This window comes from Enhydra lutris, unplaced genomic scaffold (genome assembly GCF_002288905.1).
Source record: "Enhydra lutris kenyoni isolate GAN:26980312 unplaced genomic scaffold, ASM228890v2 scaffoldscaffold2, whole genome shotgun sequence".
NCBI classification, from domain to species: Eukaryota; Metazoa; Chordata; class Mammalia; order Carnivora; family Mustelidae; genus Enhydra; species Enhydra lutris.
The window spans coordinates 72,161,610-72,182,009 of record NW_019154086.1 but is presented as its reverse complement, the minus strand read 5'-3'; the positions used below and the strand labels follow the sequence as shown (position 1 = coordinate 72,182,009).

At 36.8% G+C, this 20,400-nt stretch overlaps 1 protein-coding gene across 3 annotated transcripts in view; it reads left to right on the top strand.

The window, feature by feature from the left end:
* LOC111152096 (ADP ribosylation factor like GTPase 13B) overlaps window positions 1-20,400 on the top strand; it is a 71,366-nt gene that overhangs the window by 5,290 nt on the left and 45,676 nt on the right. For 2 of the 3 annotated variants that reach the window (XM_022510412.1, XM_022510405.1), the window contains exons 2-3: window positions 12,689-12,759; window positions 19,177-19,426. The exons of the other annotated variant lie outside the window; for it this stretch is intronic. In XM_022510412.1, coding sequence (XP_022366120.1) covers window positions 12,689-12,759; window positions 19,177-19,426 — 321 coding nt within the window. The remainder of the gene's footprint in view (window positions 1-12,688; window positions 12,760-19,176; window positions 19,427-20,400) is intronic. 3 annotated transcript variants of the gene reach the window in all.

The following is a 20,400-nucleotide window of genomic DNA, read 5'->3' as shown; positions in this document are numbered from 1 at the left end:
AGAAATTTTGTGCTTCCTAAGCTTTCCAAGGGCATGAATTCAGAAATTTTGTGCTTCCTAAGCTTTCCAAGGGCATGAATTCAGAAATGGCCCACCTAAGAGAAGCAGAAAATTAATATCAAGTTCAATGAGAAAAAAAATTGGCAACAAGAATAATGTAATACTACAATTAAAAATAAAAATATTTTCTGTTATTTAAAAAGAAAAATATAGTAAGTACTCATGTGCCTACTACCCAGATTTTACAAGTATTAACCTTTAGTTACCACATTTCATTTTCTAAAGAAATAGATAACAAATCTTTGAAGTTCCTTGTACCCTATTCATCTCCTACCATCCCTCCCTAGAGGTAACCACTAGCTGGGAGTAGTTTCTTGTCCATCTATGTTTTCTGATGTCATAATTCAGTTTATCAATACTTTACTTCAGATTTATTGGTATATTGCTGTTCACTGTTGTCAGCTGTAAAGAGACTGAGATGTTACTTAAGCACTGTGGGTTAATGCTTTTTGTACATCACTGTGGTATCTGGTAAAAGTAAACTGTGATAGATAGGGCATGTCATCTTTGCTATGAATTTTTTCAATGGGGAAACATTTAGTACCTTAATAGCCATCATTTTGTTTTTAATAAATATAACTGTAAATCCTAGACTGTTTATAGAAATTGCTGAGTTTTTAATTTGTTAATTAAGCTGTACACACAGATTAGAAAGGATTATCTGATTGCTGTATGCAGAACTGGAATGTTTTACATTTCTTTTTAAGCCCCTAGGGCTTCTTGTGTATTCTTAGTAAGAAGTTTAGAATTTTAGGATAAAAAGGGACCTAGAGACATTCTGATTCTATGCCTTAATATTTTAGAAATGAACAAATTGACATGAAGATTTTGACTTACACTTCAGAACTAGCATATGACCTCAAGTTTGGTCCCCTTTCTATTTATTAATGGTCCATAAATTTAGATAGTGATTTTGATGTAATATTATCCTGGGCTCCACAATCTGAACTAAAATGTCAGAAAATAGTGCATTTATACAATAAAATCACACCATAATTTTGGGGGGGGGGTAAACTTTTTATTATACCGATTTTTTTTGTGGTAGGTTTTTTTTCTCTCTCATACACATTTATCATTAAATGGTGTTCCCAAGTCATTTTTCCTACATGTGTTTATGCTACTTTTTAAATTTAGAACTTGCTTTATGTAGTTCTAAGTATTTTCAGTAATACTCATTTGATGTGTTTAGTTTTTTTAGTGTTTTGGTGAAATAGTTTTTTTTTTTTTAAGATTTTATTTTATTTATTTGAGACAGAGAGAGAACATGGGCCCAAGGAGAGGGGCAGAGAGAATGGAAGAGTGAAAAGCAGACTCTCCTCTGAGTAGGGACCTCGATGTGGGGCTCAATCCCAGGACCCTGGGATCGTGACCTGAGACAAAGGCAGCACCTAACTGACTGAACTGCCTAGGTGCCCCCAAAATAGGTTTTTTTTTTTTAATTTATGATTTTATTTATTTTTTTTGCCGGAGACTGAAACACAGCGAGAGAGGGAACACAAGTGGGGCAGGGGGTGGGGGGTAGTGGGAGAGGAAGAAGCAGGCTCCCTGCTGAGTGAGAAGACTGTTGTGGGACTCTATCCCAGGCCCCTGGGATCATGACCTGAGCTGAAGGCAGACGCTTAATGACTAAGCCACCCAGGGGCTCAAACATAGTTTATTTTTGACTTGCAACGTATTTTTGAAGTTAGAAATAGTTTTTATGTAGTTATCTCATTTGAAGCCTTGTCTCCTTAGTTGACAAGTTAGGAAGTTTAGAATTGTAGATGTTCAAATGATTGCAATAATGTCACTCAATAAAAATTAATAATTCAAGGGGCGCCTGGGTGGCTCAGTGGGTTAGGCCACTGCCTTCGGCTCAGGTCATGATCTCAGAGTCCTGGGATTGAGCCCCGAGTCAGGCTCTCTGCTCAGCGGGGAGCCTGCTTCCTCCTCTCTCTCTGCCTGCCTCTCTGCCTGCTTGTGATCTCTCTGTCAAATAAATAAATAAAATCTTTAAAAAAAAATTAATAATTCAAATTCTTTCTAAGTTCAAAACTCTGGTATTATGTTGCTTATATTTCTGATATATCAAATCGTATATCTATTATATAAAAAGAGACTCTGAGAGCAAATGTATAAAACAAGCTTTTGACCCTCTTAATCCCTACTTTTAATTTTTTTTTTAAAGATTTTTATTTATTTGTTTGACAGAGAAGAGATCACAAGCAGGCAGAGAGGCAGGCAGACAGTGGGGGGAAGCAGGCTCCCTGCTGAGCAGAGAACCCAACGGGGGGCTCAATCCCAGGACCCTGAGACCATGACCTGAGCTGAAGGCAGAGGCTTAACCCACTGAGCCACCCAGGTGCCCCTAATTTTTTTTTTTTTAACTCAGAATTCTTTCACTTTAAAAAATCTTTCTCACTGTTAATTATTACCTTGAAACCTTGAGCATGTAAATGTTTTCAGAAAACTTAAGCCAGTTTGATGTAAGAAGATAATTTTTTAAAAGGATTTTATTTATTTATTTGTCAGAGAGAGAGAACGCAGGCAGGGGGAGCAGCAGGCAGAGGGAGAAGCAGGCTCCCTGCTGAGTGAGAAGCTAGATGCAAGACTTGATCCAGGATCCTGGGATCATGACCTGAGCTGAAGGCAGACACTTAACCAACTGAGCCACCCAGGCATCCCAGAAGATAGATAATTTTAATTACATTCTCTAAGATTGAGCGATCACTTTTATGTGAAGATTTATATAAATTAAATCCATTGTAGTACTTTATCAACTGAAAATTATATATCTTAATTTTACTTAATATTTACTCATCAAATGGGGGAGTTAGAAAATATATTATGCTATTTCATTCAGTAAAGATGCTTAATGTGTGCCCAGGACATTTGATGCTGGGGCTACAGAGTTGATTGACAAGTTCTAGTAGAGGACACTGTATGAGAAGTTGCATAAGAAAGTTAATATCTATTTGCTGTGGTAGCTAAGAATCGTCAGGAAGGACAGAAAAGATGAGGGGAGTACCTTAATTAGTAGGCCTGCTGATGAGGGCAGAAGAGGAGGCTACAGAGTTTGGACTTAATTTTGTTTAAGGATTTTAAGCAGGATTTTAACTGCCATAGTTAGATTTTCATCAATATCATGGTTAGGTTTTATTAACAGCATGCTATTCATGCTATTCATGTTAGTATACCTGTATTACATAATCTACTTTCTATTAGTTCCACGAACTAAGTTATGATTGTGATAGACCTAAATCTGTAAGGGAAACGTCATGATACTCTGATGAAAATGAGCCATGCTACTTGGCTTCTGATGTATATCTGTGTACATATATATAAATGTCAGTAAATTATAAGCTAAACAAAATGTTTTAAGTTATCCTTTAAAATAGTAATAATTATTACTGTTTTTACAAGCCATTGTATTTAAACTTCCCATGGAAACTGCTCTTGACTAACTTTTTATGAGCACGTAGGGATGGGTAACTTGTACCTTCTCTACTTACAGGGATAATATGAATATAAATGATAGGGTAAAGTAGCTTTGAACTATTAAGACATACTATATGAATTCAAAGCTTTGGATATTGCAGGGTTTGGGAAAAGATGAGAGCATTTACTACTGAGTTACTTAATTTGGGGCAATTACCAAAAAAAATTTAATTTTACAAAACTTTGCAGTATTTTATTTTATTTTATTTTTTTTTAATAGATTTTATTTATTTATTTAACAGAGAGAGATCACAAGTAGACAGAGAGGCAGGCAGAGAGAGAGAGGGAAGCAGGCTCCCTGCTGAGCAGAGAGCCTGATGTGGGACTTGATCCCAGGACCCTGAGATCATGACCTGGGCCTAAGGCAGCGGCTTAACCCACTGAGCCACCCAGGCACCCTTTGCAGTATTTTATATTGTTTATCTCCTAAGTCTTCTGGATACTAGTCCCAATGGTGCCATTTCTTTGGTCTCCTCATTTCTTTCTAACTACAGTTTTAAGGGTTTCTTCAAAGGTTCTCAGGGTTCCATGTCCGCCTCGCCCCTGGCTCTTCTTCTTCATATGTTCTCCCTCAGATCTTTCATCTGTTCTCATAGTTTTAATTAATTAATTACTATGTCTCATAAACCCAAGACAGATCTCTCCTTCAGCTTCAGACTTCAGTGTGAGATGAGTGAGCACTGTCAACATGTGTAAAACTGAACCCATTCATTTTCTTCTGTAATCTGGTCCCTGCCTGTTCTGTGTTCTCATCTCATGGACTTCCTGTTTTGAATTTTATGCTGTAATAAGAATAGCTATTGGTTGACCACTTATTTTTGTGGCACAGGCATTGAGCACTTTACTTGCGTTGTCATATTTCATTTAACCACATCCCCGTGGGATGGATGTTATTATTAACTCATTTTACTGATAAAATTCTGAGATGTTAAATAACATAGCCCAGGTCATATAGCTTGGAAGTGGCAAATCTCGGACTTGAATACAGGTCTAATACTGAGCTCTTGGCAATCTATCAGATTGCACACAATCCCTGTTATTTGTTACTAGAGCAAACTTACTATACATCTTAAAATACTGCCAAGTGCTTTCCATCTCAGCCTTTCTAGTTTGATATATAATTAATGACTGAGGGATAACTGCGATAAGAGTGAAGTGATCACTTTCAACTGCTGGGAAAGTCACATGATTATTTGTTGATACTAGTTCCTAAGGTAGCAGTATTGTAGTTCTGTTGTGTGGTGATTATGCGTGCGTCTAACAAACATGTCCTCCTTTTGTGTAAGGCTGCTCTACTGAGGTAGCTTTAGCGACTCTACGCCCTGCCAGTTCTCCTCCCCTCCTTGGTGTAGTATCTTCTCAGGCAGCGTTCTCAATCTGGAATCTCTTCATCCTACCATGCATCTTCACCTTCCCCTTGCTTGGCAAACTTTGCTGCTTTAACAGCTTAGCTGAGGCATTGCCTTCTGTAAGGAGCTTCTCTGACCTTCTGTATCTCTAGGCTGGATAAAGTCCTCTTGCTCTGTATTACTCTAATATCTTGTATATATAGATGAGCATATTTAACTGTCATAGTGTCACAATGTACTAATTTTAGTTCTTCTATTTATTATTATTGTCTCCTGCCACTATCATGTAAGTTTAGTAGGGAAGAATTTCTGTATCTGTTTTTTATTTTGTACTAATATTTGTTTATGTTTTAGTCACTCTCATTAGAAGATGAGATAGAAAACCAAGTCTCAGGTATTTTTGTGTCCATAATGCCTATTGTCTGACCAAATGACTTGTTTTTATTGCTAGTATCAACTTTTCCAGACACTATAAACCTAAGCACACTGTATATATATATATTTTTTTCAATTGAAGGGTTATGTATTTATTTGATCAGTAATCGTAAGGTTAAAAAAAGATACAGAGTGTCTTCCATCCTTCTTTTGTCGTAGGCACAGCGAACTGTTCCCAATCAGTGGTAATTTACCATATTTTAAATAGCTATAATGACATGTATATTTTAACATGTGTTAGAGTGTACGTCTTCATTTTTTAAAGGGCATAGGATTTTGAGTGTTAAGTGAATGTTACCCTTTTAAATCCATTCTGTTCTGAAAGTATAAATTTAATGTTTTGTTAATCAGACATTGCAGTAATTCATGCTGTGATTTTCATTTGTACTGTTAATGTTATGTTTATTCATTAAGACTTTAATTACCTCAAATATTTAATTAAAGTCATGTTTTCAAGTATATGGTGTATGGTCTAAAAAATTAACTACTTTCAAGATTGTCAAAGTAAAAAAGAAATCCAGAGAGACTTATTTTGTGCCATTCTCAGCATAATTACAATTTTCCAATGTGTTATTTTCATGTTTGAAGGACTTTTTTGTTTGAACCTGTTATTCTATTAAAAAAGGAAAGGTTTTTTGTTTTTTGTTTTTTTTTTAATATTCTGAGTCATTTATTTTTGCTCACAGAAAAAAATTTTTTTTAAAATTTTTATTTTTTATAAACATATATTTTTATCCCCAGGGGTACAGGTCTGTGAATCGCCAGGTTTACACACTTCACGGCACTCACCATAGCACATACCCTCCCCAATGTCCATAACCCCACCCCCCTCTCCCAACCCCCCTCCCCCCATCAACCCTGAGTTTGTTTTGTGAGATTAAGAGTCACTTATGGTTTGTCTCCCTCCCAGTCCCATCCTGTTTCATTTACTCTTCTCCTACCCCCTTAACCCCCCATGTTGCATCTCCACTTCCTCATATCAGGGAGATCATATGATAGTTGTCTTTCTCCGATTGACTTATTTCGCTAAGCACGATACCCTCTAGTTCCATCCACGTCGTCGCAAATGGCAAGATTTCATTTCTTTTGATGGCTGCATGGTACTCCATTGTGTATTTTTACCACATCTTCTTTATCCATTCATCTGTTGATGGACATCTAGGTTCTTTCCATAGTTGGCTATTGTAGACATTGCTGCTATAAACATTCAGGTTCACGTGCCCCTTCGGATCACCACGTTTGTATCTTTAGGGTAAATACCCAGTAGTGCAATTGCTGGGTCATAGGGTAGTTCTATTTTCAGCATTTTGAGGAACCTCCATGCTGTTTTCCAGAGTGGTTGCACCAGCTTGCATTCCCACCAACAGTGTAGGAGGGTTCCCCTTTCTCCACATCCTTGCCAGCATCTGTCATTTCCTGATTTGTTAATTTTAGCCATTCTGACTGGTGTGAGGTGGTATCTCATTGTGGTTTTGATTTGTATTTCCCTGATGCCGAGTGATGTGGAGCACTTTTTCATGTGTCTGTTGGCCATCTGGATGTCTTCTTTGCAGAAATGTCTGTTCATGTCCTCTGCCCATTTCTTGATTGGATTATTTGTTCTTTGGGTGTTGAGTTTGCTAAGTTCTTTATAGATTTTGGACACTAGCCCTTTATCTGATATGTCGTTTGCAAATATTTTCTCCCATTCTGTCAGTTGTCTTTTGGTTTTGTTAACTGTTTCCTTTGCTGTGCAAAAGCTTTTGATCTTGATGAAATCCCAATAGTTCATTTTTGCCCTTGCTTCCCTTGCCTTTGGCGATGTTCCTAGGAAGATGTTGCTGCGGCTGAGGTCGAAGAGGTTGCTGCCTGTGTTCTCCTCAAGGATTTTGATGGATTCCTTTTTCACATTGAGGTCCTTCATCCATTTTGAGTCTATTTTCGTGTGTGGTGTAAGGAAATGAACCAGTTTCATTTTTCTGCATGTGGCTGTCTAATTTTCCCAGCACCATTTGTTGAAGAGGCTGTCTTTTTTCCATTGGATATTCTTTCCTGCTTTGTCGAAGATGAGTTGACCATAGAGTTGAGGGTCTATTTCTGGGCTCTCTATTCTGTTCCATTGATCTATGTGTCTGTTTTTGTGCCAGTACCATGCTGTCTTGATGATGACAGCTTTGTAATAGAGCTTGAAGTCCGGAATTGTGATGCCACCAACTTTGGCTTTCTTTTTCAATATTCCTTTGGCTATTTGAGGTCTTTTCTGGTTCCATATAAGTTTTAGGATTATTTGTTCCATTTCTTTGAAAAAAATGGATGGTACTTTGATAGGAATTGCATTAAATGTGTAGATTGCTTTAGGTAGCATAGACATTTCCACAATATTTGTTCTTCCAATCCAGGATCATGGAACATTTTTCCATTTCTTGGTGTCTTCCTCAATTTCTTTCATGAGTACTTTATAGTTTTCTGAGTATAGATTCTTAGCCTCTTTGGGTAGGTTTATTCCTAGGTATCTTATAGTTTTGGGTGCAGTTATAAATGGGATTGACTCCTTAATTTCTCTTTCTTCTGTCTTGTTGTTGGTGTAGAGAAATGCAACTGATTTCCGTGCATTGATTTTATATCCTGACACTTTATTGAATTCCTGTACAAGTTCTAGCAGTTTTGGAGTGGAGTCTTTTGGGTTTTCCACATATAGTATCATATCATCTGCGAAGAGTGATAGTTTGACTTCTTCTTTGCCGATTTGGATGCCTTTAATTTCCTTTTGTTGTCTGATTGCTGAGGCTAGGACTTCTAGTACTATGTTGAATAGCAATGGTGATAATGGACATCCCTGCAGTGTTCCTGACCTTAGCGGAAAAGCTCTCAGTTTTTCTCCATTGAGAATGATATTTGCGGTGGGTTTTTCATAGATGGCTTTGATAATATTGAGGTATGTGCCCTCTGTCCCACACTTTGAAGAGTTTTGATCAGGAAGGGATGCTGTACTTTGTCAAATGCTTTTTCAGCATCTATGGAGAGTATCATATGGTTCTTGTTCTTTCTTTTATTAATGTGTTGTATCACATTGATTGATTTGTGGATGTTGAACCAACCTTGCAGCCCTGGAATAAATCCCACTTGGTCGTGGTGAATAATCCTTTTAATGTACTGTTGAATCCTATTGGCTAGTATTTTGGAGAGAATTTTCACATCTGTGTTCATCAAGGATATTGGTCTGTAGTTCTCTTTTTTGATGGGATCCTTGTCTGGTTTGGGGATCAAGGTGATGCTTGCCTCATAAAATGAGTTTGGAAGTTTTCCTTCCATTTCTATTTTTTGGAACAGTTTCTGGAGAATAGGAATTAGTTCTTCTTTAAATGTTTGGTAGAATTCCCCTGGGAAGCGGTCTGGCCCTGGGCTTTTGTTTGTTTGGAGATTTTTGATGACTGTTTCAATTTCCTTACTGGTTATGGGTCTGTTCAGGTTTTCTATTTCTTCCTGGTTCAGTTGTGGTAGTTTATATGTCTCCAGGAATGCATCCATTTCTTCCAGATTGTCAAATTTGTTTGCGTAGAGTTGCTCATAGTATGTTCTTATAATTGTTTGTACTTCTTTGCTGTTGGTTGTGATCTCTTCTCTTTCATTCATGATTTTATTTATTTGGGTCCTTTCTCTTTTCTTTTTGATAAATCTGGCCAGGGGTTTATCAATCTTATTAATTCTTTCAAAGAACCAACTCCTAGTTTCGTTGATTTGCTCTATTGTTTTTTTTTTTTTTAAAGATTTTATTTATTTATTTGACAGAGAGAGATCACAAGTAGACAGAGAGGCAGGCAGAGAGAGAGAGAGAGGGAAGCAGGCTCCCTGCTGAGCAGAGAGCCCGATGCGGGACTCGATCCCAGGACCCTGAGATCATGACCTGAGCCGAAGGCAGCGGCTTAACCCACTGAGCCACCCAGGCGCCCGCTCTATTGTTTTTTTTGTTTCTATTTCCTTGATTTCTGCTCTGATCTTTATGACTTCTCTTCTCCTGCTGGGTTTAGGGTTTCTTTCTTGTTCTTTCTCCAGCTCCTTTAGGTGTAGGGTTAGGTTGTGTACTTGAGACCTTTCTTGTTTCTTGAGAAAGGCTTGTACCGCTATATGTTTTCCTCTCAGGACTGCCTTTGCTGTATCCCACAGATTTTGAACCTTTATGTTTTCATTATCATTTGTTTCCATGAATTTTTTCAATTCTTCTTTAATTTCCAAAAAAGGAAAGTCTTTAAGGTAAAAAGCTAATACCCTTGGTAGCAAGCTTTAAGAGCAAATGTGTTCAGAATGTGTAATAGCAATTATTTAGAATATTTTTTTAGCTGGAATCTTGACAAGAATAGAGAGAAAACAGAAGATGCAACCTGTGTAATAGATAATGAGAGGCCATTTCCTTAAAAAAGTCTATTTGAGGTTTTTCACTTTGGCTCATAAGGCATAAGAAAACATCAGTTCCGTGATATTCCTGGGAACTGCTGACCTAGTTGCAGTTGGTCTTCGTTGACTTCTAGAGTAGGTATGGTTGCCTGCCATCTCTTCCTGTGGCTGCCTGTGCTTTCTCATGAAAACAGTAATCACACATACCTATCTAACACCTATTTTCTTGCTCTCAGGTGGACTAGGAATTGTGGATGTTTTGTTTGCTGCTGTATACAAGGTGTTTAATAAATATTTATAGGATAAAGGAATCAAATAAGCATAATTTGGGCATTTTGTTCTCCAGTAGTAATTGTTTTGGTTCATGGTCATGTTTGAAGCATGGTAGATCTTTAAATACATTATGAATTTTCAAACGGAAATTGAATTAGTTTTAATATTATTTTAATCTAATTCATTGTATATCTAGTAATTTGAGTTACCTAAAATATTATATAAATGCTACATTATCCATTTGTTTTGGATAGACATTTACTATATTTTGCTTAGGAGATTATTTTGCACTTGAATCTTTTTTTCTTTTTTTAAGATTTTAATTATTTGAGAGAGAGAGAGACCACAAGCAGGAGAGTAGCAGAGGGAGAGGGAGATGCAGGCTTCCTGCTGAGCAGGGACTCTGATTCAGGGCTCAATCCCAGGACCCCGGGATGATGACCTGAGCCAAAGGCAGATGCTTAACCAGCTGAGCCACCCAGGCACCACATAATTTGTACTTAAATCTTATTTGATATTTAGTAGTTGTGAATTCTTCAAACAAAATAATATTGTTATACTCCAGAATATTGCACTGCTTCCTTAAGAAGTAAATGCATATTTTTCACAGTTGATAATGCAGGTATAATTTCTACATGTGTAGAAGTATCCAGAACTCACATACTATCTTAGCTCCTTAAATTCATAATCTGTCATGGTTCTCTTTGGCATTCCCACTGACCCTCCACTGGCTGACTAGGGTTGGGGTATGGCGATGCTGCTAATTGTGGCTTACTTTATTTTTGCACTGATTCAAGCTTAGATATACTACCATTTATTCCTCATGGTGGGTAGAGACAGTTAAAACTTTTCGAAGACTATGGCTCCTGGATGAAAAAAGAAATTAGTATGGAGAGTAAATCAACTTCATTCACAAAAGCCAAAGTCCTCACCTACGAGGCCGTCCATGATCTGGCCTCTGATGTATTTCTGACTCCTGTTGTTCTTCCCTGTTCCATTCTCCCTAGGTTTTACCACATTGGCGTGCATGCTGATAGTAGAACATTCCTGCATGCCCTCACATTAGTGCCTTTGTCCTAGATATTCTTTCTTGACCCAGATATTTGCACGACTAAGGCCTCTCCGATTTTACCTTTTCAGTGGGGCGTGCCCATCTCAACAGACATAAAACTGCAACCCAGCTCTCATCCCTACTGCTGCCTCCCTCTAGCCAGCTTTACTGTATATTCTTTTTTCATAGTATGTAACCACCTTCCAACATAGTTATAATGTACTTAGTTCTTATATTTATTAATGTATTATTTATAATATTATAATATTAATAAATAAATATTTATTAGTTCCTGCCTGCTAACATGTATGTTTAGTAAGGGAAGAATTTCTGTATCTGTTTTTGTTTGTTTTCTTGTTGTAGTAGTTACTTTAATAAACAGGCATATCTTAAGTACCTAGAACACTGGTGTCTAGTGTACAGAAGATGATCAACAACTGTTTGTTTAATAAGTGACCAGTTTGGTTTTTACAAGACCAAGTTTGTTTTTCCTCAGTGTATGACCCATAACTGGACTGCCTTACACCTTCAGCTCTGTCCTTTGTTTTTGTTATATGGATCCTTCAACTACATCTGGCATAAAACAAAAACAAACAGATCCAAGATCCAAGAGAGTCAGAACTAGAGAGAAAAAAGAAGACCCCTTTTAACATCTAAGTTTTGTGTTTTTTTTTTTTTTTTAACGCTTTTTGTGATGATTGTTTATGTAGAATGACCTGGCAGAAACCCAGAAGAATGTGGCCCCATGGCTTTAACATGACACCCATGTTATGCTGTGGCTCTCTGTCTCTATTCCCAAATCTGTGGTTTTAATGAATGGTCTTACCTCTTATATGTATGATGGCTCAGCCTGAAACAGGAATGAGCTCTAGTTGGGGACTATATTGCCAAGATAATAGGACTGTTATAATAGGTTTGTTCCTTTATACCTATCCCCTGTTTAAGAAATTTCTAGGTGTTAAGTGATTTAGGTTCTGGTTCTGACTCTGTAAGCGACTCATTATCTTACAACTCTGGTCTTATGTTTCTTCAACTGTAAAATTGAACTAGACTTTTTTTTTTCCCTGATTATGTGAAGTTTAGCTATATCATCAAAAAGATTTTAAGTTTTATAATTGTAGGAACCCTCTTTCAAAATATGTTAGCACTTAAGTTAATAATCATGTTATTAAAGTATATTTAGGATTTATACTTGATGAGGTGCTAGATATCTGAAAACAGAGGTGAGCACACCAGTAGTGCCTAGAACCTAACAATAGTTGTTTTCTTACGTATTTCACAAGAAAAAACAGATTCGTGATAATTCTTAGAATTTGGTTAACTAGAAAATTGAATCTTTAGCCATGATAAATAACTCCTGTTAGAATCCTTCTCGCTTCCTTCTTTCTCTTCTCCTATTCTTTCTCTACCTTTTGCCCAATCTCTTGTACAGTTTTCTTTTCTATTTTTTCTTTTTTGCTGATAGAACTAAAGGATGACACTTTAAAGGTATTTCTCAAGAATTTTGCTTTGGAATCTATTCTGTTCATTATTGAACTGCTTGGGGTCCAGCAGATTATGTTATACATGGTAGATGCTCCTTAAATGTTGCTTGAATGAATGAATTTACTTTTATTTTTCTCCAATATTGAATTAATTCAGAAAGTGATTTTTAAATTTTTATTATTTTAAGAAAGGTGACTCTTGTGATGGTGGGACTTGATAATGCTGGTAAAACGGCAACGGCAAAGGGAATCCAAGGAGGTAAGCAGAAAATATGTATTATTAAACTATTCTGAATTATTTATTTATGCAAATTGCTTTATTATATATTCATTTGGTATAGATTGTATACACTCCCTTACTTTAAATTCTTAGTATGCTTGTGGCTAGTATGGTGAATAGACTCTAGTTTAAGAGTACCAGCCTGTTAATATGTTTCAGATTTGAGTAAGTGCAGAGATGCAAAGGATCCTTGAGGTCTTTGATCAGATAAATGGGATCACATCTGTCTTCTCAGCACCAGAGGGAAAAAGCAAAAAAAGGACATGTCCTGCCTTGAAGGATACTCATCTTCCACTTAACATTCTCTTGGCCAGAATTTAGTCACAAGGCTAAGGATGAAAGAAAGGGAGGTAGAAATATAATTAGCTAGCACAACTCTCTTCGTATGTCTTGTTTTTTTTTAATATGATTTGTGACTTTTATAGTTATGATAAAATTATGGCCTTTTCCTTATCAAATGGTTTTATGTCATTTGTATTACGTTTCATTCATTGTATTTAGTTAGTTAGTCTTAATTTAATACTGTATACTACAATATAGAAGCAACTGTGCTGGTGAGTTTGTTGTACACCCAGAAGATGTGGCCAAGCATCTTATGGGTATGAATTGGGAAAAAACTTAACATATATTTGTTGCTGAAAAAGGATGTTTCAACAAGATATGGATACCAAATAGTCAGGGGGGCTTTTATTTATGGGAGTTTATGAAAGAAAATTAACACTTTGCAAAACTTGCTGTTGGAGGAAAATGTTTTGTCACCATATATTCTACTATGTAACATGAGATGTAAATTATATATTTTTGTCTTTGGATTCTTGAAGTCCTTTTGTGTGTACCCTTCATGCTGTCTCCTAGGTTATATCCTCACAGAGCATTCATTGTCATCATCTAAACTAGGGGTGGCAAACTTCTTTTGTAAAGAGCCAGATAGTAAATATTTTACACTTTGAGGGTCATGCATTCTTTTTCCCAGCTATAGAACCATGACATAGTATGAAAGCAGTCATAGCCAGTATAAAAACAAATAAGCATGGCCATGTTCCAATGAAACTTTGTTATGGACACTAATATTTGATGTATTATGAAATACTCTTATTTTTTTGTAATTACTTAAAAATAGAAAACACAATCTTTGCTTGAGAGCCATATAAAAGTAGATAGTGAGCCAGATTTGGCCTTCAGACCGTGACTCCTCATCTAAGCATCTTTACTTCTTCCATTTCTTCAGTCTTACTTTCAAGGGAGAAGAATCTAAGTATCAGACTGTCTACTTTGTTGTGTGTACTTAAACATCCTCTTTCCATTAGGATCATTCTCTTCTGATTTCATTTCTGTGTTTCTATCAGTTTCTTTTTCTGAGTTTAGAAAATACTCAGGTTGTTATATCATGAACAGAAAGTCAAAGCTGTCTTCAACTTTGAGTTTGTTCTTCATCTTGTTTATTTATTCTTCAGCCTACTCCTGTGACTGATTTCTTACCTTTTTTCTTTTTTTAAGCTTCCAATTATATAGAACTAGATGAAGTTTTCCAATGGAGCTTTTTCATGCCTTTGTATTTGTTTATGCTATTCACACTTATCTTTTTTTTTTTTTTTAAGATTTTATTTATTTATCTGACAGAGCGAGAGAGCACCAGCAGAGGGGACAATGGGGAGAGAGAGGGAGAAGCAGACTCCCCGTGCTAGCAGGGAGCCAGATGTGGGGCTGGATCCCAGAACCATGGGATCATGACCTAAGCTGAAGGCAGATGCCTAACTATTGGAGCCACCCAGGCGCCCCTCCCACTTGTCTTATTAGAGAGAATATCTGCTTATCTTTAAAGCAGAGTATCTATATATTTCTAAAGGTGGATTTTTGTTATATAGTCTCGTTCTTCATGAAGTCTTTTCCACCTCCTGCTACTGTTAGCCATTGCCACCACCATCAGTAGATATGACTACTTCCTGTGCTTTGGCCTGTACTTACTTATACCTACTTGTATCACTACTTAAATTACTCCTTCATTCATGCATCTCTTACTCATTCTGGTGTCCCAGTTCAGCCTGCCTTATGTGTAATAGGTAACCTTCTTCCAACATTTTGCCATGGCTTCTACTCTTCAGCTTTTTTCTGGTTTGTCTCAGTTTCTTTTCTTTCTTCTTTCTTTCCCCCTCAGTTCTTTTGAGACATATCTGCTTCTTTTCTAAATGCAATGTCTAAATCCATACCCTCAGTGTCTTTCATCTAGAATCCGATAGCTTCCTAATCAGAGAGTACTTTTCTTACATTGACCTTTGCTTTTTTGATCAACTTCCCTTCTTTATAGCTATCAAAATGATTGTATTAGTTGGATGTAGGTTCAGTTGTCCTAACAGAGACCTAAAATTACAGTGGCTTAACAAACTAGAATTTTATTTCTCATAATAGTGCACACAAAAGTAGTGTAGGCCTACCATAATAGCCCTATGGTGGTAGAGACTCAAGTTCCTTCTCCTATTTTTTTTTTTTTTTTTTTTTGCCATTTATAGTGTTCTCCCTTGCCTATCTAGTCCAAGGTGCCTCACTACTGTGCATTTTAGCAGGAAGGAAGCAGTAACGGGGAAGGGAGGCCATTTTCTTTTCTTTTAAGGGCATGAACTAGAAGCTGCTATATCAGTTCAGTTCAATTGCATTGACTAGAACTGGTGGGATTCTGGAGCTGGCTCCTACTTGCTCTATTGGCTTATATCAGCTATCTAGAGCCAGTTAGGTACATCTCTTCCCAATTATGTGTTCAGGTACCTCACACTAGTTTGAAATTGGCCATAGTGGGAATTTTCATACCACGGAAAGTGACAAACAGTACATATCAAATTTCCCCAAAAGTGGTTAAACATTTAACTCTACACCACTAGCTCACGATCTAGAGTATGCTTTAATAGCCATCCCTTGCTACCACAGAGATGGGGGATTGTAGTCTTTATCCTAAATAGGTATGTGCTCAGCTAAAAAATCCAGGATTCTCTTGACTATCCAGTGCTGTTTCCTAATAGTTTCCAAGAAATGATTGTTATTTGGGTGGCAAAATTTTTCTTTGTGTAAATTCATCCCTAGTTTTGTTGGATATTAATGTATCTTCATTATGTTATAGGTATTTATGTTTCTACTTTTCTCCTCTATGTAAGAGCTCTGTAAGATCAGAAGGTGGATCTTGTTATTGTGTATGTAGGACACTGCATAGTGCTTAGCATACAATAGATGCTCAATAAATGTTATTGATTATATATTTTCACTTTCTCTTGGGCTTTCTAGAGATTGTCTTAACATGTATACTTTACTGAAATCCTCAGGACTGGGGACCATTTGTCTCTGTACTTCTGGTTCTTGTATGATACTTGATCTATAATAGACCCTCAATAAATGGCTACTAGCATGAATGGATGGATAAGTATATGGAAGGGTGAAAGGAAGGATGTTAAGGACAGTAGCTTCAGCTGTCATGGCAGTCTGGTGTTATAATATTGAGCCGCTATATACTTTGTGCTAAGTACTAAGGATACAAAGTAGGTCCTAGATATTGGGAAGGTACAGGCTATTGTGAGGACCAGCAAGAAGACAGAATATTATGATAGAGTGTGTAGGTGATACTGCAGGTAGAATGAAATCATTAGAAAGGATTTATAGGGGAGTTGTATCCAGAACATTTAGTCTTCAGTCTTGAAACACAGAATCATAAATAGGACCCAGAAGAGAGGATAGAGAAGTCAGGGAGGAAAGGCATTTAATGTCTTAAACTGGATTTGAATCCTGGCTCTGCCTACCATGTAACCTTGAAAAAATTACCTAATTTGAATTGGTTTTCTGGGAATGTTGCCATCATTTTATCTGCATTGCTCTCCTTTGCTTGGAATGTTCTTCTGCCTTCTTTATTATAATTATGTAGTTTTTAATACTTCAGTTTTTTTTTTTTTTCATGGCCTTTCTGAAGTCTTTGTATACCATAGCTTCTGCCACCCTCCTCTTTAGTGTTTTCCTCCTGAATGCCTGTCGTCTTAGTTTGGGCTGCTGTATGCATATCTTAGACTGGGTGGCTTAAACAAGTTGTTTCTTACAGTTCTGGAGGTTGAAAGTTGTGAAGTTGGGGTGCCAGTATGCTTGGGTTCTTGATGCGGGTCCTCTTCCTGATTTAGACAACCATCTTCTTGCTACAACCTTATGTGGTGCAGAGAGACAGAAAACAAGCTCTCCTGTGTCTTCCTGTAAGTGTACTAATCCCATTATAGGAGCTGCACCCTCATGACCTCACTGAAAGCTAATAACCTCCCAAAGGCTCCACCTCTAAATACCATCTCACTGGGGATTAGGGTTTCAACACAGGCTTTTATAGGGAGAGGGGAGCACAAGGACACAGGACACAGGCATGTAATCTGTAACAACCTCACATCATCCTCTTGAGTTTTTTCATAGAAATATTGGTTCCTATGTTATTCAATTAATATGTATCTGTCTATATTCTACTGTATGTTCTTTGAGGACAGCAACCCTATCTTACTCATCTTTATATCCTAATGCATAACAAAGTCCTGTACTAAGTAGGTGTCTGTACCTGTTAGTTTTCTTATCCCTGTTCCAGCATTGTTAATTTATTTTCATTGTTAATTTTCTGGGAACACTTCTGAAATCATGCTCAAAGACAGCTGCCTATTTTAACTAAGAAAACCAGTTCTGGCCTGGACTAGATCCATGATTTTCTTAAATGTCTAGTGTAATCCTGTTTTGGGAGTATCATTCTGCTTATATTTCTTCTAAACTTTTTTCTCCTAGATAATGAAGGTCTTAGAAAAATGTGACTTGTAATGTCTCTTTTAACTCTGTAGGGAGCTGTTTAAACTGTGCTAAGGTACTTGCTGCCTGGGAGTAGTACCCTGCAGATCTGTTTTCCAGTCACACCTAAATCTAGCAGCAAATGCCTTTCAAATTTATCTTTGTAATAGCAGATGTTTTGCTGAATATAGGAATGATAAGACCATCTACACCAGCATTATTCAGTAGAACTTTCTGAAGTGATAGGAATGTTCTATATATGGCCTCTGTCTAGTAGTAGGGTGGGCCACTAGCCAATGTAGCTTTGAGCACTTTAAATGTAGATAGTACACCTGAAGAATTGAAATTTAATTTAATTTTAATTGATTTTAATTTAAAAAGCCTCATGTAGTTTGGGGCCATTGTATTGCCCCAGGTATAAGCAAAGTCCAATAGAGTACTGTTTGTTGTGGATTCTGGTGATGAAGAGAGAGTGAAAGAGATAAACGTGAAGTTTTCTTCATAGCCATTGAGTCATCAGGTTCTGTTAGTCTTTCTTGAATTCTATCTTTCCATTCTTTATTTTCATATCTATCTGAAACGTGGCCATCACTCTCATTTCTAGCCAGTCCTAGAGACTTTGCAAAGAAGTTTCTTAATAAAGCACTACTTTAGTCACCTTAATTATATTACTGGTCTACTGACATCCCTTCCCTGGCTCCCAGTTCTCTCCAGAACCCTCTTCAGTCTGCATTCACGATCTTAAGGGTTTGCTCCAACTACAACATTCAATTTGTTTGTACTTTCTTGCCTTTGCTATTTCTTCTGTTACTTAGATCACTCTTAACCTATCTTTAAGGTCTAAGTCTCAGCTTCCAGTTCAAGTCTTCTTGAACCTTAGTTGTCTTTTTAATCTTATTACCATTCCTTGGCAGTTATGTATACCCTGTACCTCTTTTGTGTTGTCATATATAGAAGCACAGAAAATTTTAATTTTTAATTTTTGAGAACATCCAAAGCATGTTCCTGTAGAAATGATGAAATCTACTCTATGTCTGCAAGCTGCCCTGAAAAGTTTCTTTATTCCAATTATAGCTTTAATTCAATAATTAAAGAAGTGCAGTCTACTCCTCATAGCTTCTCCCATTTTTTGGTTCTTCTCAACTATTCTCTAAATACTCAGTTTTTCTTTATAACTTCACAGAGGTTGCAGTGGTCTCTGGGGATGGCTGTGGTGTTGAAGGGTTGAAATTTTTATTACTTGTAATTTAAGAGAGACAATAGCCTCAAAGGCAAGTGTTCATTCATTACTCATTCTACAGATATTTATTGGTTACCTGTTACATGGTAGGCATTATTCTAGGAGCCAGGGTTATGTCAATATAAAACAAATAAACAAAGAAGAAATTTTTATCTGCATGGAGCATAAATTCTAGTTGGATATTTTATAATATTTACCCTTCCGCCAAACCAGTATACTTAGATATAAAGCTTAATGTGTAAGCAAATAATAAACATTCCATTTAGTACTAAATTATGATGAAAACCGCTTTTTATGTCATTTAAGTTGTGAAATTAAATTGATGTTATTAATTTAAAGTCTAAAGATTGTTTCTTTTGTATCATTTGAAACAGAGTATCCTGAAGATGTAGCTCCTACTGTTGGCTTTTCCAAAATTGACCTTAGACAAGGAAAGTTTGAAGTCACCATTTTTGACTTGGGAGGTGGAAAAAGAATTCGGGGAATCTGGAAGAATTACTATGCTGAGTCCTATGGGGTAATATTTGTTGTGGATTCCAGTGATGAAGAGAGAATGGAAGAGACAAAAGAAACAATGTCAGAAGTGCTAAGACATCCTAGGATATCGGGAAAGCCTATACTGGTGTAAGTAACGTTGCTGTCATTGTAAACGCAGAAGCAGTGACATTAGCCAATAAAGAAATTTATGTAAGTTTCAAAATAAATAAGCAAATAAGCTAAAATTGTCATATCCTAATGTAATAAAATGTGGTTAACTGGGGATTGTTCATATAGTGAGGCCTTGTTTTGGTCTCCTTAGTAATTAAGGATTGAGGCTGTGTTATTAAGAAGAGTTATACTTAGATCTTCTGGGTATTCAAATATAAACTCTTTGTTTTATTTGATAACTTACTTTTTATAAGATTCTGCATTTTGAAATGACCTAGTAACAAGGTTCTAGGATGTTTTTCAATTTTTTCCCTCTTTTAATAATTTATGTTTTGTGTTTGTCTTCTTTTTCTTGAGGAGTATTTTTTTTTTTTTAAGATTTTATTTATTTATTTGACAGACAGAGTCACAAGTAGGCAGAGAGGCAGGCAGAGAGAGAGGAGGAAGCAGGCTTCCCACTGAGCAGAGATCCCGATGTGGGGCTCCATCGCAGGACTCTGGGATCATGACCTGGGCTGAAGGCAGAGGCTTTAACCCACTGAGCCACCCAAGTGCCCCTCTTGAAGAGTATTTTTATTTGGAAGTTATTTAAAAGGTTTATTCTTCTAAATTTCTAATTTTTTTTAAAAGATTTTATTTATTTGAGAGACAGAAATCACAAGTAGGCAGAGAGGCAGGGGGGGCGGGGGGGGGGGGGGGATGCAGGCTCCCTGCTGAGCAGAGAGCCGGATGTGGGGCTCCATCTCAGGACCCTGAGATCATGACCTCAGCCAAAGGCAGAGGTATTAACCCACTGAGCCACCCAGGTGCCCCTGATTTCTAAATTTTTATTCCTATATTTCCAAATTGAATGTGTGATCTGTGTTGTTATCAACTAGGTAATGTGCTTATATCATTTTGTTCAGCTGCCTAAACATATTTTAAAAAGTGACAAAGGACTTTTACACCAC